This window comes from Podarcis melisellensis (genome assembly GCF_964234715.1).
Source record: "Podarcis melisellensis genome assembly, chromosome: 7".
Taxonomy (NCBI): Eukaryota; Metazoa; Chordata; class Lepidosauria; order Squamata; family Lacertidae; genus Podarcis; species Podarcis melisellensis.
Genome location: NC_138539.1, coordinates 7,432,628 through 7,449,905, shown reverse-complemented (window position 1 = coordinate 7,449,905; position 17,278 = coordinate 7,432,628). Strand labels below are relative to the sequence as shown.

Genomic DNA, 17,278 nt, shown 5'->3' with positions numbered 1-17,278 from the left:
GAGAGAGAGAGAGAGGGGGGGAGGGAGAGGGAGAGGGAGAGGGAGAGGGAGAGGGAGAGGGAGAGGGAGAGGGAGAGGGAGAGGGAGAGGGAGAGAGAGAGAGAGAGAGAGAGAGAGAGAGAGAGAGAGAGAGACCATCTCTTGGTCTGGCTAGATTGCAGCCTTATTCAGAAAGAGATTTTTTTTCCTTATCACCAGTATGGAATGAAGTGTACTCCCCCCCAAAAAAGAGAGGCTTTAAAGGATTGATGCATCTGGCACTCAATGTGGATTACTGATTTCAGGTTGACCACAGGATTTTAGCATTGAGCAGGCGGTTAAAATAGATGTCCTCCAAAGTGCATTATCTTCATGTTATTTTAGATATGTGCCCAGTATACCATTCTCATACAGAGTCTTCTATACCACATATTTCAATCTCATATGCAGTAATATCAAGTTCATACTCCCCATGTTTTGGCTCCTGTAGCATAAAAGACATAAAACCCCTAGAACAACCCAAAGAAAACTCAGTGGAATGAGATATTGAATGTGTGAGTGTGAAAAAAACTTAGAACCTGATGCAAGTAGGTCTCTCTCTCTCTCTCTCTCTCTCTCTCTCTCTCTCACGCGCACACACACACACTCACACACAAACAAACACACAGACACACACATTCCCTTGATCTGGCTAGATTGCAGCCTTATTCAGACTGAGAATTAATTTTTTTTCTTGTCGCCAAGATGGAATGAACAGTACTTGATATCAATAAATAGAGGCTGTAAAGAACTGGTGCATATGGGATCGGACAGAAGTGTGGCCACACCCCACCAAAAAAAGCAGATTGGCCTCCCACACATGTCAAAGTTGTCCCAAGGGGGTTGGAAAACTAACGCGATTAAGGCCTGCCAGCAGAACATCACGGGGGAGGAGAGTACTGTTGAGCTCAGAAGCAGTTGTGGTCTTCCTTGAACCATCTGTTTGGCCACTGTGAGACCAGGACAATTGATGACAAGGGCCACTGACCTGATCTAGCAGGACTCTCTTTTTTGTTCTTCAGATATATTTCTCCACCCCAGTCTACGTTCTTCCCCTGCAGAACCAACCGCAAGCTGATTACTCTCTGAATACACTGGTTAGTCTTTCTGTTAATGGGTCAGGTGACACTCTAATCAAGAAAGATGTTTCTCCAGATAGGGACAAAAAGAAGTTGGACTTGCTTACCACTTGCAAACTCTCTCTTCTCAAGTGTGCATGCTTGGGAAACTGAACTTTAGAAGGCAAGAGTCTCCTCCTGAGTTTGCCAAATGCTATCCTGAGACCCAATGCACAAAGCAACCAGCTTATCACATGATGCTGGCAAATGGATCACACAGAACTGAACACACATGGGCAGAATCCTACAAATCTTGCTAAGAACCAGATGAGGCGTCTTAACAATTTCTGCAAATCTTCTGATTACCTGCTTATTCCAGCACAACTTGCTGCTGCCACTCACCATGCCGGAGGGATGCTGATCCAAAGTTTTTGAGAGCAATGTGAGTAGCTACTTTTGATGTCATTCATTAGCAAAGGTAAGAGGGGATCTGTAGCTGAATTACAATGCTGTGCACCTTTGGCTGATAGGTGGGACAAGTTAACTCCATGGAGTGTTCTGTTAGAAGGATACCAGGTAGATGGTTGGTGAAGACGGCAGGAATTTTTAGTTCCCAGAGCAGAAAGTACTAGGCAGGATAGAGTAATGGTTTGTCTAATACATTCCACATTGTAAAACTCATAGTAAAGGTAAAGGTACCCCTGCCCGTACGGGCCAGTCTTGACAGACTCTGGGGTTGTGCGCCCATCTCACTTAAGAGGCCAGGGGCCAGCGCTGTCCGGAGACACTTCCGGGTCACGTGGCCAGCGTGACATCGCTGCTCTGGCGAGCCAGAGCTGCACACGGAAACGCCGTTTACCTTCCCGCTGGTAAGCGGTCCCTATTTATCTACTTGCACCCGGAGGTGCTTTCAAACTGCTAGGTTGGCAGGTGCTGGGACCGAGCAGCGGGAGCGCACCCCGCAGCAGGGATTCGAACCACCGACCTTTCGATCAGCAAGTCCTAGGCGCTGAGGCTTTAACCCACAGCGCCACCTGTGTCCGTAAAACTCATGCTGTCTGGCTAATCTATTGTGGGTTTTTTTTTCCTTCTAATTTTCATATTTCTTAACAATCCCAATTCAACTTGAGTTTTATTTATCCACTTTTGTTCAAAATCACATTTTAATAACAATAAAATTACACATGCCTTCCCAATTCATTCCGGAATCACAAGACCTGTTCAACTCCTTCTCACACTCCTCTTCTCCAACACCCAACCAACCAATGTCCAAGACACAAGATGTTACTTTCTGATCTTAAGGCTGAGTCAGAGAGCAGAAGAAGAGAATTTGAGTTCTAAAACTATATGTATACTGATATTGTGAATGTAATTTTTTTACTAAGTGCAAAGATCCACAACACATCGGCAAACTCCATTTCCCCCCTGAGTCTTTGAAACTGATAAGTTGTAACAAACATTCCAATGTCTATATTCCTAAAGTGTTCATCAATCATGATTTCCCACTATAGCATGTCTCTTTTGTAATTGTTTGAGTGTCTCAGTTTCATACGATTGAGCTTTACAGCTAAAACTGACTCCACATTTGTTTATTTTCTCCTGGTAGTAAGATCTATACAAGAAAAAGCACCCAAAAGTACTCAAAAGTACAGATACAGCAAGATGACCAATGATGGCCTGGGATCCTGGTCCACATTGAATACTTCATTGGAAGATATTGAAGCAGAAAATGGAACTGACCTCTTAACCCCCCAGGATGGTTTTGATTATGAATTATCACCATATCATATAGCAGACATTCTTATCTCCATCTCCATTTTACTTATTAGCATTTTTGGAATCATTGGGAATGGAACTGTCATCTGGTTTCTTGGCTTTTGCATGAAGAGGAATCCTTTCACCACCTTCATCCTGCATCTGGCTGCGGCTGACCTTGGGGCTCTCATATGCTTAACTTCTCTTTTGATTATGTATCTTCTGCAGTCATTTTTACACACAATTGGCTATATTGACCAGGTGGACACAATTGCCTACATTTATTTGTGGGTAACGTATTTTTTTCTGTTCATGTACAACACTGGTCAATATCTGTTGACAGCCATTAGCATGGACAGGTGTGTTTCTGTCATTTTCCCCCTTTGGCATCGGTGCCACCGACCACCACACTTTTCCACCCTTGTGTGTGCCACAATATGGATCACTTCTTTCCTGCTCACTGTAATCTTCATCATTCTTTTTATTTTTAGAGTTACAACAAATCTCCTTTTCTACCTCCTTCTCATGAATGCTATACTTTGCCTTCCACTCATGACTGTTTCCACTCTGGTCCTGTTTATAAAAGTTTGCTTCAGATCACAACAGAGGAAGAAGGGGAAAGCTTTAACAGCCATCCTGCTTGCTCTCCTCTTCTTCCTCTTCTTAGCTTTCCCATTTACTTGCATTTTATTAATCAGATTTTTCAATCCACTTATAGATTATAATGACGATTTTTTTGCAATACCAGTTGGGTTATTATGCAGCTGCCTGAATAGCAGTATTAACCCACTGATTTATTTCCTGATTGGGAGAAACAAGAGGGCTCGATCCAGGGAGAGCATGAAGGTCATACTCCAGAGATTTTTCAAAGAGGAGGAAAACTGCAGAGAGAAACGAGAAGTTCCAGTTCAAACCCGGATGTGAAGACTTCAAAATACCTGGGAAAGTTTCATTTTCTATCTTGGTGTATTTTTTGGTACTTGTTTTCCTCTGTGCTCACTATTTTATTATTTTGGATTTATTTACTCTGTTACTTTTTGTCATCAATTCAGGAGTATCATTAAAAGCCCCTTGGATTGCCAATTTCACAGGATAAATGTTGTATATGTTTTAGAAAAAGAAATAAAAAGAAATGCCTCTTTAACAGTGTGAGTTGAGTGGGATGATTTGCTAAATGGTATAGAAAACAGATTCATTGCCAAAGGGAATGAAGTAAAGAAATCTTCACATGTAGAGCTCGAATGTTTGAAGAAAACAGAAGAAAAGATTTCTCCCAGAGTTTTTTAAAAAGTGCATGATAGAACATTCCACCATTACAATCCCTATTTTCTGTGCTATTTTTCTAGAAAAAGAGGTGCAGAAACTCACCATAAAGACCTCTCTTGTTCTTTTACAATTTCAACAGCACGCACCTGAGAGTTGCTGAAACTTAGTTCCAATTAGTTACGGCTAAAAAGAGCACTGCTTATTATCTGGACGTAGTGATATAGAAATTATAATTGCGTCTTGAGGCCCCTAGACCCACCCCTAGAATAAATACACATGGACACTTATATTAGTTTAACGTTTGGGGCAAATTTTGGCCACAACTTTATTGAAATACAATCACATGAGCGGTATTGGCTTAGGCATTGACTCCCCACTATAACTGACTCCACCTCTCAGGGTGATCGTTAAATGCGGTAAACCAAATGAGGGAGCAAGCTTGAAGAGAACCAACCTAAGCTCACCCCATGGTTCCTGTGGTCCTGGCATGGCCCTAGCCCCTCAATCAGACTTTGGGCGAGATCCAAGACCCCCAAATTCCTTTAACAGAATACCCAGTTCCTGGAGGGGCAGGTGATGCCCACACCTCCCCTCCCCACAATCCAACTGAGCCAATGCCTAACCACCACCTTACAAGTTGCGATGATTTGCTAAGGGGTAGGCAAAAATTAAATGGCTAAAGCCAATCTGTCAAATGGAAAAAAAGTCCTATCCAGCCCCTGTTCCAAAACAGGCGACCCAAACCAAAGCAAGGCCAAGCGACTCTACCTAAACCAAGGAGGGTGGGCAGGTGTTCAGTGGTGCAAATGCAAGTGCCTCACTTGCATCACACTGCTGTTTTTAAAGCACCTGGGATCACACAACCTCCTGGCTATTGGCTAAAGCCAGCTGGCATGATCCCAGGGGAATGACCAGGACTTACTGCTCCTCCCCCTCCCCCATTTTAACCCTGTCAGGTGAGCTCTTGGGTCCCGAGCGCAACCAAGACTCTGTTATGAGGATCCCATCTATGTGCATATTGAAATACACAAAGTTCTGCCTTCTACACCTTTATAGGGCAATGTGACAATTAGCAGACGTTATTAATGACATCAATGTTTCTCTATCTTTCCAATAATTTTTTTGAAAAAAAACACCAGAGCATACAGAGGGGAGATGCTTCCATATCATGCCACAATGCACTTTCCACTCAATGCCAGCCATCAAGCCTATATTCAAACATACACTAGACGCCTTTGCATGGTGAAGAACTGAAATTGCCATGGATAAAGACTCACCTTGACACATCATTCTACATAAAGAGCTAACTGCATAAAGAGCTGCTTACATAAAGAGCTAACCAAAAATCAGCCTGAGCAAGTAACACTCATCATCAAAAGGACACAAATCACCTAATGGGTGGCAGGGAAAGATTACTGCCTTCCAACCCAGCTCCTACAATCTGTGTGTGTGTGCGTGCGCGTGAGTAACGAAAGTACCGTAAATCTAATTATTCAAAACAGAGAAATCAGCTTGCTGTTGGACTGATGCAGAAGGATTGAACCCAAGGATAGAGAATTGTATATGGTGTGAGTCCCAGAACTTTAATTACCCCCATAATGTTTTGTAATTCTTTTATATATCATTATTGCATAAATAGCTATTTTCCCCATAATATAAGTTTTGGGTTTGATGCTTTTCTAAGTGTCTCCTCTCAGAGGAAACACCCAACTATCTTCTGCAGAAGTTCAAGCAAGATAGCTCTGGTGGCAGATAACAAGGTCCTGGTATTTAACGGTCATGAACATGTGCCCAGTATATCATTCTCATACAGACTCTTCTATATTACATATTTCAGTCTCATATGCAGTAATATCAGGTTGATACTTTCCATGTTTGGGCTCCTGTATCGGCAGGAGGAACAAAGAGAAGTTGGACTTGCTTACCACTTGCAAACTCTCTCTTCTCAAGAGTTCCTGCTTGGGAAACTGAACTTTAGAAGGCAGTGTCCTCCTGAGTTTGTCAAATGCTATCCTGAGACCCAATGCGGAATACAATCCTCTTATCACATGATGCTGGCAAATGGATTATACAGAACTGAAGACACATGAGCAGAATCCTACACATCTTGCTAAGAACCAGATGAGGCGTCTTAACAATTTCTGCAAATCTTCTGATTATCTGCTTATTCCAGCACCACTTGCTGCTCCCACTCACCATGCCGGAGGGATGCTGATCCAAAGTTTTTGAGAGCAATGCGAATAGCTACTTTTGATGTCATTCATTAGCAAAGGTAAAAGGGGATCTGAGGCTGAATGACAATGCTGTGCACCTTTGGCTGATAGGTGGGACAAGCTAATTCCCTGGAGTGTTCTGTTAGAAGGATACCAGGTGGATGGCTGGTGAAGATGGCAGAAATTTTTGGTTCCCACATTCAGTCAGAGCAGAAAGTACTAGGCAGGATAGAGTAATGGTTTGTCTAATACATTCCACATTGTAAAAATCTTGCTGGCTAATCTATTGTAGGTCTTTCTCTAAATTTCATATTTCTTATCAATCTCAATTCGATTTGAGTTTTATTTTATCCACTTTTGTTAAAAATCACATTTTAATAATAATAGAATATCAGATGCCTTCTTAATTCATTCTGGCTTTTGTTTCCGTAAACACAAGAGCTGTTGAACTCCTTCTCCCACTCCTCCTCTTCTGCCTTCTACAGCTTTATAGGGCAATGTGACAATTGGCAGAAGTGATTCATGATATCAATGTTTCTCTATCTTTCCAATAAAGTTTTTTGGGGGTAAACCAGAGGATGGGGGGGGGGTTCCATATCATGCCTCAATGCACTTTCCACTCAATGCTAGCCATCAAGCCTATATCCAAAGCTACACTAGACTCCTTTGCATGGTGAAGAACCAAAATCATCTTGACACATCATTCTAGTCAATACTTATTAAGAGGGATTGGGATGGGGCATGAGAATAAAGCAGTCAGGTGAAATAATGCAGTCCACTGTGCATTGCAGAGCAAAGAGTCAACTCTGAGCAGGGGGGAAGATGATTGGGCTCGTATTAAGCTGATTAGCTTTTCACTGGCACAATCTAAGTGACCCACCACAGTGTGCAAAGGCTCTAATGCAACTGAGAGGCAGCAAACTGCTCACATAAAAGGCTAAGCAAAAATCAGCCTGAGCACGTAACACTCATCATCAGAATGGCACAAAACCCTGATGGGTGGCAGAGAAAGATAACTGTCTTCAAACCCAGCTCCTACGGTCTCTGTCTCTCTCTCTGTATTTCTCTGTCTGTCTGTCTCTCTCTCTCTTAGTGTGTGTTTGTGTGTCTGTCTCTCTCTCTCTTAGTGTGTGTTTGTGTGTGTGTGTGCGCACACGCACACACGCGCACAATTAATCCAAGTAAATCTGATGTTTCAAAAGAGAGGAATTAACTTGCTGTTGGACTGATGCAGAAGGATTGAACCCAAGGATTGAGAACTGGATGTGGTCTGAGACCCAGACCTTTAATTACCCCCAGTATGTGTTGCATGTCATTATTGCATATATAGTTATTTTCTATCTTCTGCAGAAGTTCAAGCAAGATAGCTCTGGTGGCAGATAACAATGTCCTGGCATTTAACGGTCATGAACATGTGCCCAGTAGACCATTCTCATACAGAGTCTTCTATATCACATATCTAAGTCTCATGTGCAGTAATATCAAGTTGATACTTCCCATGTTTGGGCTTCTGTATCCAAAACTATACCACCATTGCATAAGAGGCATGTTTTGTGTAGCGCTGAGAGGGGCATAAAACCCCCAGAAGAACCCCCCAAAAATTCAGTGGAATGGGATATGAAATGTCTAAATGGAAAAAACTAAGAACCAGGCATTCTGTAGGTCTGTGTGTGTGTGTGTGTGTGTGTGTGTGTGTGAGAGAGAGAGAGAGAGAGAGAGAGAGAGAGAGAGAGAGAGAGAGAGAGAGAGAGAGAGAGCGCATCTCTTGGTAGATTGCAGCCTTATTCAGACTGAGAATTTGTTTTTTTCCTTGTTGCCAGGATGGATTAAAGAGTATATAAATAAAAATAGAGGCTTTAAAATATTGATACATGTGGGATTGGGCTGAAGTGTGTTGAAGTCCCACCAAAAAAAGCCGATCAGCCTCCCACACATGTCAAAGTTTTCCCAACGGGATTGGAAAATTAAGGAGATTAAGGCCTGCCAGCAGATCATCATGGGGGAGGAGAGTCCTGTTGTGTTCAGAAGCTATATATGGGTTTCCCTGAAGCATCTGTTTGGTCATTGTGAGACCAGGACAGTTGGCTGCAGGGGCCTCTTGTCTGATCTAGCAGGACTCTCCATTTGTTCTTCAGATATAGTTCTCCACCCTAGCAGAACCAACAGCAAGCTCATGGCTCACTTAAGACATTAGCTACTCTTTCTGCTAATGGGTCAGATGACACTCTAATCAATAAAGATATTTCTCCAGATTGGGACAAAGAGAAGTTGGACAAGCTGAAGAAATAAAAAATGTACATCTCTGTAATGGTTCTAGGGGTTGCTAGTGCATAAATCGACGCCACACCTGGCTGGGTTGCCTGAGTGAACCCTTTCTGTCCGGACAGCCACTCGCCCGTGGCTGTCTCAATCGCTGGCAGAATCCGTCAGTGGGCGTTTCTTGAATTTCTTCCAGCAAAGAAGCTCTATGACGCCTAGTTGCCGCCTACTCTCCCTGCGCGGAAGCCTTCTGCGCAGGGAGGGTGTGGGCAGCGGAGGACCCGTGCTCTCCCCGCTGGTCTCCGGCGAGGAGTCATGGAGCCACCTCGCCGATTCCCCCATCTGCCCTCCTTCTCCACTGGTGCTACGCTGAATTCCTTCCCCAGAAGATGGGCTGCTTCTCTCCCTCCCGGGACGCTCTCCTGAACCCCTCTCCCTCTGGCTCTGATAGCAGTTCCCTGACAATCTCACAACCATCTAATGCAATACAAAAATGTGACAATAAAATACAACCTTAAAATAGGCAACCTGCATCAAAAAAGTAACATTCAACAATCATTAGAATAGTATAAAGTAACAATATCAACACATAAAAGTTAAACAGAAATCCACTCAACAGTCACAATAATATCTAAACTATAATCAACGGCAAGCCACAGTACATAAAACAATACAATACACATTGAGAAGCAGAGGGTAGAGCAAGGCATGTGGAAGAAGGCCTTGCCTGATGGAATCTCTCTCCTCACAGTTCTTCCTCCAGGCACAGCTCCCTAGGGAGGACTCCTAGGGCTCCAGGGTGGGGCAAGGCAGGTGGAAGGAGGCCTAGTCTGATGGAATCTCCCCCCTTTGTCTAATACATTCCACATTGTAAAAATCTTGCTTTCTGGGTAATCAGTTGTGGGTCTTTTTCTGATTTTCATATTTGTTATCCATCTCAATTTGGCTTGAGTTTTATTTATCCACTTTTGTTAAAAATCACATTATAATAATAATAATACAAAGAATCCCCCTTTCTACCTGCTTCTAATGAATACTATACTTTGCCTCCCACTCATGACTGCTTCCATTCTGGTCCTGTTTATAAAAGTTTACTTTAGATCACAACAGAGGAACAAGAGGAAAGATTTAACAGCCACCCTACTTGCCCTCCTCTTCTTCCTCTTCTTAGCTTTACCATTTACTTGCATTTTATTATATATTTCCTGGTTGGAAGAAAGAAACACAGTCGGTCAAGGGAAAGCTTGCAGGTAATAAACCAAAGGGTTTTCAAGGAGGAGGAAGATGGGAGAAAGAAGAGAGATGTTCAGGTCCAATCCCGGATCTGATGACTTAAAAAAAAAACAACCCATGAAAAAGACTATGAACTGAAAGTGGAGACAACAGGTGTATCTTTCCATGTTTATCTGTTTGCTTTGTAACACAAAGGCTTTAATAAAAAACTGATTAAGTTTTCCTACAAAAATCCCTCATTTTCTATCTCTTCTTATATTTCTTGGTACTTGTTCTACTTTGATCTCAGCATCTTATTATTATAATTCTATTTCTTAATTTGCACAGATTGTATATCTCTGGGGAGACATAGGGGTAAACCCTCTTTCCATTTTTTTCAATGACAGATTTATATATTATTATTATTTGTTGAATTTATATACTGTCCTATAGACTGAGGTCTCAGATGATTGATGCCAGCAGTTCTTTGTGGTCCTTTTACTTTCTTCTTGACTATTTTTTTCATTTGAATCTTTTTTCCTGCTATACCAGCTTATGCAGAGATGGTTGTGGGGCTCTCTGACTGAAAGTCAAGGATTTTCCTAATCAGAAATTGGCAGTGGACTATACTTCATAAGCTACGAGAGTGGAGAAAATAAATGTTAACAGTGAGGTATCTGTGCTGGGAAACACCCTGGTAATCCCATGGATAGGATTGGGCATTGATGTCAAAAGGTCTGAACACTGAGGAAAGGAAATGCTTCTGACACCTGAGTGTTAGATAGATAGGACAGCCAAGCAAATTCAGAGCTGAGCAGTTCACCTTTCCCCATTTGAGAGATGGACACAGAGAGTGTGAAGTGAGGAAGCAGAACTGAGTAGAAAGTTATTTGTCGTAAGCCCACCCATCTCTTCTCCACTTCCTAATGATCCTGCTGCTATAGTACAACAAATAGATATCAAACACAAGGCACATCGTAAGAAGAAAACACATCATAAAAGCAAGCTGAATAGTTGGCGTTTGTAGATAACTTGTCTTTATGAATCATTTTCTTCTGATGTGTCTTATGTTTGATACAAGCTTGAATGCAGTTAAGAATCTCCTCCTACACCATCCATCTTGATAACCAATGGCTGGGGGGATCTTACCTCATGATATTGACAAGAACAGATAGAAGAACTGATAGAAATTAGTGGGTGGAGCCCTGAACATCTAGCAGGAAACTTGATAGAACACCTGCTGTTTCTTTGGAGCTACATTCATTTCTGAAAATGCTACCACCCTCTACTTATTCCAGCACAGGATACATTGTGCTTCCTTCTGTATTCCACACACCATCTCTGAAGATTGCTGATCAAGAGTTTCTCACAGGTATGCAAATGTTTCAAGTTGATGAAGTTTATTTGTAAAAGCAAAAGGGGAACCATAATTGGCTGGCAGAGGTGTGCATGCAGGAGGAATACCCTTAAAGAGATACCAGTTTCTTTGTGACATAAATGGCATTTCTGTTATTCTTTACTATATGCATTCTGTGATTAGAGAGCATGGATGAGAGCAGATTAGGGTACAATAAACTGTAGATTAAAATATCATTGCTGTTTTTCCATATGTGAAGCATGACTGACTGGATTGTTTGTGTATTTGATATGTGGATTTAGGAACAGACCCAGATGTGTTACTCTATGGAACAAAATTGGATAAATAGTAACAAAAGCTACATATGATTAGTCTTAGTGCTCTGGCACAACTCGGTGACATCTGTTATCAGATTTCTGTTCCAAATTTAACAGCTAAATTCAGATTGTATCAGAATGGGAAATGGTGGTTTTGCAACTACGTTGCAGCAAGAAGACAAAAGAGGAACTAGCAGCAGAACAAACAGCACAGTTAGATGCACTTTGCCCATGCTTGAAATCCTAAGTAACACAAAATGTATACTTGGAACATAGAGACAAATGTCTAGGGTTTTGGCTGGAACAATAGGTGAGTATTTCAAGTAATCAGTTCCCTGTTTCTTCTCTGTCATTTCCCAAAATCCTATTGACCACAATGAGCAATGGATTAATTTGGAGGGTCCCCTCTCCATTTGTGTATTTCCCCCAGCTATTTAATTAACATATTTATTGTGAAAATAGATAATGGCCATATCTGCCCAATTCAAACTATACAAATTTTCAAATGTCTCCATTCATGTCTATGGCTGACCCTCTAACATCCCACCGGACATATGAAAACAGATTCTGAGGGCTCCTCCACACATCATTTGGCCTTCCATTTCCCACCCAGGAAAACCCTCTCTTTACTGCTGAATCGAAACAAATGACCATTGGGTTTTTCCGCAGATTTTTGTTCATTCCAATTCAGAGGCAAAGAGTGTGTTTTTCAGGGGAAAGCTGCACAGCAAAGGCAAGGTCACTTGGACCACTGCCTAGAAAGTCCCTGAAAACTGCATGAAACTGTGCTTTTTTGGAATGGGACTGGTGGAAGGTGGACAAGCCCTCAATCTGAACAAGGAAAATGATCTAGCCAGAATGTGCCATGTTATTTACTCTACATAGATGTTTACATATGTGTGTGTGTGTGTGTGTGTGTGTGCGCCATCGCATCCAACCATTCCATTCTGTTCTCCTGTCCCACCTGGTTCTCCATGTTCCCTCTCTTACAGAAGCCCACCCAGCACCCTTCCATGTTCCATAGTTACACCTGTGGGGCTCCACACACACCATGCATTCAAAGCATATCATTCCACTCAAAGAATCCCAGGCACTGTAGTTTTCCCGCTCACCAGTTGTTCCCTGCAACTTATTTACTCACTTTTCACAAGAATGCTTCTCTATGACATCAAGATTTTGGAGGCAAGAACCTCCTCTTAAATTAGCTTTCTTGACAACCAATGAACAAAATTATTCTTGACACATGATGTTGACAAACTGCTTAAGAACTTCATTTATGATGGGTGGAGCCCTAAACATCTTGCGGAGAGCTTGAGGGTACATCTATTTTCTCCTCCTTGGGGCTGTAGTTCAATTCTGCCAATCTTCTGACTTCCTCCATGTTCCCGTAGAAGATTTTGTGCTTCTTGCTGCCTTCAGCTCATCGTGTCTTTAGACTGCTGATCAACAGTTGCTCACAGGTATGTGAATGTCTCAAGTTGACACAGTTCATTTGCAAAAGCAGAAGGGGAAGTAAAGGCAGAAGTGTACATGCATTGCTGGCAGGAAAATCAAGGCTGAATCCCTGGAGAAGAGAATACTGGGCTGGAGAAACCAATAATCTGCCTCACAACTGCTCTACAGTAGGGATACAACATTTTTGAAAAAAAGAATCTCAGTGTCAGGCTCATAAGCAAATCTCTCTCTCTCTCTCATAGCTCTCATTTTGCTGCCTGAATCTCTTCCTACACCAGCCACCTTGATAACCAATGGGGGGGGGGGGTATCTTACCTCATGATATTGACAAGAACAGATAAAAGAAGTGATAGAAATTAGTGGGCGGTGCCCTGAACATCTAGCAGAAAGCTTGATAAAACATCTGCTGTTTCTTTGGAGCTACATTCATTTCTGAAAATGCTCTGACCCCCTACTTATTCCAGCACAGGATATTCTACTTTCTTCTGCATTCCACACACCATCTCTGAAGATTGCTGATCAAGAGTTTCACACAGGTATGCAAATGTTTCAAGTTGATGCAGCTTATTTGTAAAAGCAAGAGGGGAACCATAATCGGGTAGCAGAGGTGTGCATACAGGAGGAATACTCTTGAAGAGATACCAGTTCCTTTGTGACATAAATGACATTCCTATTATTCTTTAGTACATTCATTCTGTGATTAGCGAGCACAGATGAGAGCAGATTAGGACACAATAAACTGTAGATTAAAATATCATTGTTGTTTTTCCATATGTGAAGCATGACTGATTGGATTGTTTGTGGATTTGATATTTGGATTTAGGAACAGACCCAGATGTGTTACGCTACGGAACAAAATTGGATAAATAGTAACAAAAGCTACATATGCTTAGTCTCAGTGCTCTGGCACAACTCGGTGACATCTGTTATCAGATTTCAGTTCCAAACTTCACAGCTAAGTTCAGATTGTATCAGAATGAGAAATGGTGGTTAGTTTTGCAACCACGTTGCAAGCAAGAAGACAAAAGAGGAACTAGCGGCAGAACGAACAGCACTGTTTGATGCACTTTGCCCATGCTTGAAATCCTAAGTAACACAAAATGTATACTTGGAACACAGAGTCAAATGTCTAGGGTTTTGGCTGGAACAAAAGGCGGGTATTTCAAATAATCAGTTCCCTGTTTCTTCTCTGTCATTTCCCAAAATCCTATTGACCACAATGAGCAATGGATTAATTTGGAGGGTCCCCTCTCCATTTGTGTATTTTCCCCAGCTATTTAATTAACATATATATTGTGAAAATAGATAATGGCCATATCTGCCCAATTCAAACTATACAAATTTTCAAATGTCTCCATTCATGTCTATGGCTGACCCTCTAACATCCCACCGGACATATGAAAACAGATTCTGAGGGCTCCTCCACACATCATTTGGCCTTTCATTTCCCACCAGGAACACTTTCATTTTACTGCTGAATCGAAACAAATGACCATTGGGTTTTTCCACAGATTGCTGTTCATTCCAATTCAGAGGCAAAGAGTGTGTTTCTCAGGGGAAAACTGCACAGCAAAGGCGAGGTCACTTGCACCGGTGTCTGAAAACTGCGTGAAACTGTGCCTTTTTGGAATGGGACTGGTGGAAGGTGGACAAGCCCTCAATCTGAACAAGGAAAATGATCTAGCCAGAATGTGCCATGTTATTTACTCTACATAGATCTTTACATATATATGTGTTTCTGACATCTTATCCAACCATTCCATTCTGTTCTCCTGTCCCACCTGGTTCTCCATGTTCCCTCTCTTACAGAAGCCCACCCAGCACCCTTCCATGTTCCATAGTTACACCTGTGGGGCTCCACACACACCATGCATTCAAACATATCATTCCACTCAAAGAATCCCAGGCACTGTAGTTTTCCCCCTCACCAGTTGTTCCCTGCAACTTATTTACTCACTTTTCACAAGAATGCTTCTCTATGACATCAAGACTTTGGAGGCAAGAACCTCCTCTTAAATTAGCTTTCTTGACAACCAATGAACAAAATTATTCTTGCCACAGGATGTTGGCAAACTGCTTAAGAACAGATGAAGAGTAATGGGTGGAGCCCTAAACATCTTGCGGAGAGCTTGGTGATACATCCATTTTATCCTCCTTGGGGCTGTAGTCAATTCTGCCAATCTTCTGACTACCTCCTCATTCCATCACAAGATATTGTGATTCTTGCTGCCTCCAACTCACCATTTTCTTAGACTGCTGATCAACAGTTGCTCACAGGTATGTGAATGTCTCAGAAGTCCAGGCTGAATCCCTGGAGAAGAGAATACTGGGCTGGAGAAACCAATAATCTGCCCCACAACTCCTCTACAGTAGGGATACAACATTACTTTTTTAAAAAAAGAATCTTAGTGTCAGGCTCATCAGCAAATCTCAATCTCTCTCTCTCTCTCTCTCTCTCTCTCTCTCTCTCTCTCTCTCTCTCTCTCTCTCTCTCTCTCTCTCTCTCTCTCTCATAGCTCTCATTTTGCTGCTTTAATTCACTTTAACATGTGTTTTATTTTTCTGTTACAATTCTTCTTTTTTTCCATAAACAGCTTACTGCTGGTGACACTTGTCCTTTTTAAGTTAGTAAATGCTATGTGAGAGACAAAAAAGGGGGGGTCAAGGAGGGTCAATAGGAGAGGAGTGAAAAATGTCCCTATTTTCATCTGAGGAATGTTAGAGGGCATGTTTGTTTGTCATAAATTTCCATGATAGTATTACTCTTTTATTATTGTTTCAGTCTCTCGGTTTAATATGATTGAGTTTTATAACGCAAACTGACTTCACATTTCTTTATTTTCTCCAGGTAGGAAGAGCAATGCAAGGCGTAGCTCAAAAGTAGAGATCCAGCAAGATGAGCAACGATGGCCTGGGATCCTGGTCCACTTTGAATGCTTCATTGGAAGATATTGCAGCAGAAAATGGAACTGACCTCCTAACCCCCCAGGATGGTTTTGTTTATGAATTATCACCATATCACACAGCAGAAATTCTTATCTACATCTTCATTTTACTTATTAGCATTTTTGGAATCATTGGGAATGGAACTGTCATCTGGTTTCTTGGCTTCTGCATGAAGAGGAATCCTTTCACCACCTTCATCCTGCATCTGGCTGCAGCTGACCTTGGGACTCTCATATGCTTATTTGCTTTTTCCATTATACGTCTTCTGAGGTCATTCTTATCTTTACCTCCCTACATGCATTTGATTGATTTGTTGGTTTCCATTCTTTTTTTCTTCATGTACAACACTGGTCAATATCTGTTGACAGCCATTAGCATGGACAGGTGTGTTTCTGTCGTCTTCCCACTTTGGCATAGATGCCACCGACCACCACACTTTCCCACCCTTGTGTGTGCCACAATATGGATCATTTCTTTGCTGCTCACTGCAATCAACTGGATTCTTTCTATTTTTAACATTCTACTGAATACCATTTCATTCCACTTTCTCATGAATGTTATACTTTGTCTCCCACTCATGACTGTTTCCACTCTGGTCCTGTTTATAAAAGTTTACTTCAGATCACAACTGAGGAAGAAGGGAAAAGCTTTAACAGCCATCCTGCTTGCCCTCCTCTTCTTCCTCTTCTTAGCTTTCCCATTTACTTGGATTTATTTATTCATTCTTTTCACTCCATTTATAGCCTTTAATGTGGAATCTGTTGCAATATCTGTTGGGTTCTTATGCAGCTGCCTGAATAGCAGTATTAACCCACTGATTTATTTCCTGATTGGGAGAAACAAGAGGGCTCAATCTAGGGAGAGCATGAAGGTCATACTCCATAGACTTTTCAAAGAGGAGGAAAACTGCAGAGAGGAACAAGAAGTTCCAGTTCAAACCCAGATGTGAAGAGTTCAAAATAGCTCAGAAAGTGTGATTTTCTATCCCTTGGTGTATTTATTTGTACTTGTTTTCCTCTGTACTCACTATTTTATTATTTTGGATTCATTTACTCTGTTAATTTTTGTCCTTGTTTTAGCAGTACCATTAAAAGCCCCTTGGATTGCCCATTTGGCAGGATTAATGTTTTGTATGTTTTATATGTTTTATAAAATGAAATAAAAAGAAATGCCACTTAAACAGACTTTGAGTTGAGAAGGATGACTTTCCAAAGGGAATGAACACACCATCCTATTTAGAAGGATTGGAATGAGGCATGAGAATAAAGCAGTCAGGTTAAACCATGCAGTCCACTGTGCATTCCAGAGCAAAGAGTCACCTCTGAGCAGGGGAGAAGATGACTGGGCTCCTCTTAAGCTGATTTGCTTTTCACTGGCACAACCTAAGTGACCCACCACAGTGTGCAAAGGCTCTAATGCAAT

General features: G+C 41.8%; 2 protein-coding genes across 5 annotated transcripts; both read left to right on the top strand.

Moving 5' to 3' along the window:
• The first annotated feature begins 703 nt into the window (after nt 1-703).
• On the top strand, nt 704-16,990 carry LOC309374115 (proto-oncogene Mas-like). Of its 4 annotated transcripts, none has more exons than XM_081918962.1 (2): nt 704-1,518; nt 15,763-16,990. In XM_081918962.1, exon 2 carries the CDS (start codon nt 15,807-15,809, stop codon nt 16,803-16,805), a length of 999 nt encoding a protein of 332 aa, XP_081775088.1. In that variant the 5' UTR covers nt 704-1,518; nt 15,763-15,806; the 3' UTR covers nt 16,806-16,990. The 4 variants fall into 4 exon arrangements, 3 of the variants coding, with proteins under 3 accessions (XP_081775088.1, XP_081775089.1, XP_081775090.1); XR_014170355.1 differs by lacking the exons at nt 704-1,518; nt 15,763-16,990 and adding exons at nt 6,020-6,369; nt 13,375-13,484; XM_081918963.1 differs by lacking the exon at nt 704-1,518 and adding an exon at nt 6,020-6,369 and having other exon boundaries at nt 15,767-16,990.
• On the top strand, nt 1,432-3,755 carry LOC309374099 (mas-related G-protein coupled receptor member H-like; the record flags this gene model as incomplete). The annotated part of the gene is made up of 2 exons (XM_081918936.1): nt 1,432-1,554; nt 2,683-3,755. The coding sequence occupies exons 1-2, from the start codon at nt 1,536-1,538 to the stop codon at nt 3,753-3,755; spliced, it is 1,092 nt and encodes a 363-aa protein (XP_081775062.1). The 5' UTR covers nt 1,432-1,535.
• Nucleotides 16,991-17,278: the final 288 nt, after the last annotated feature.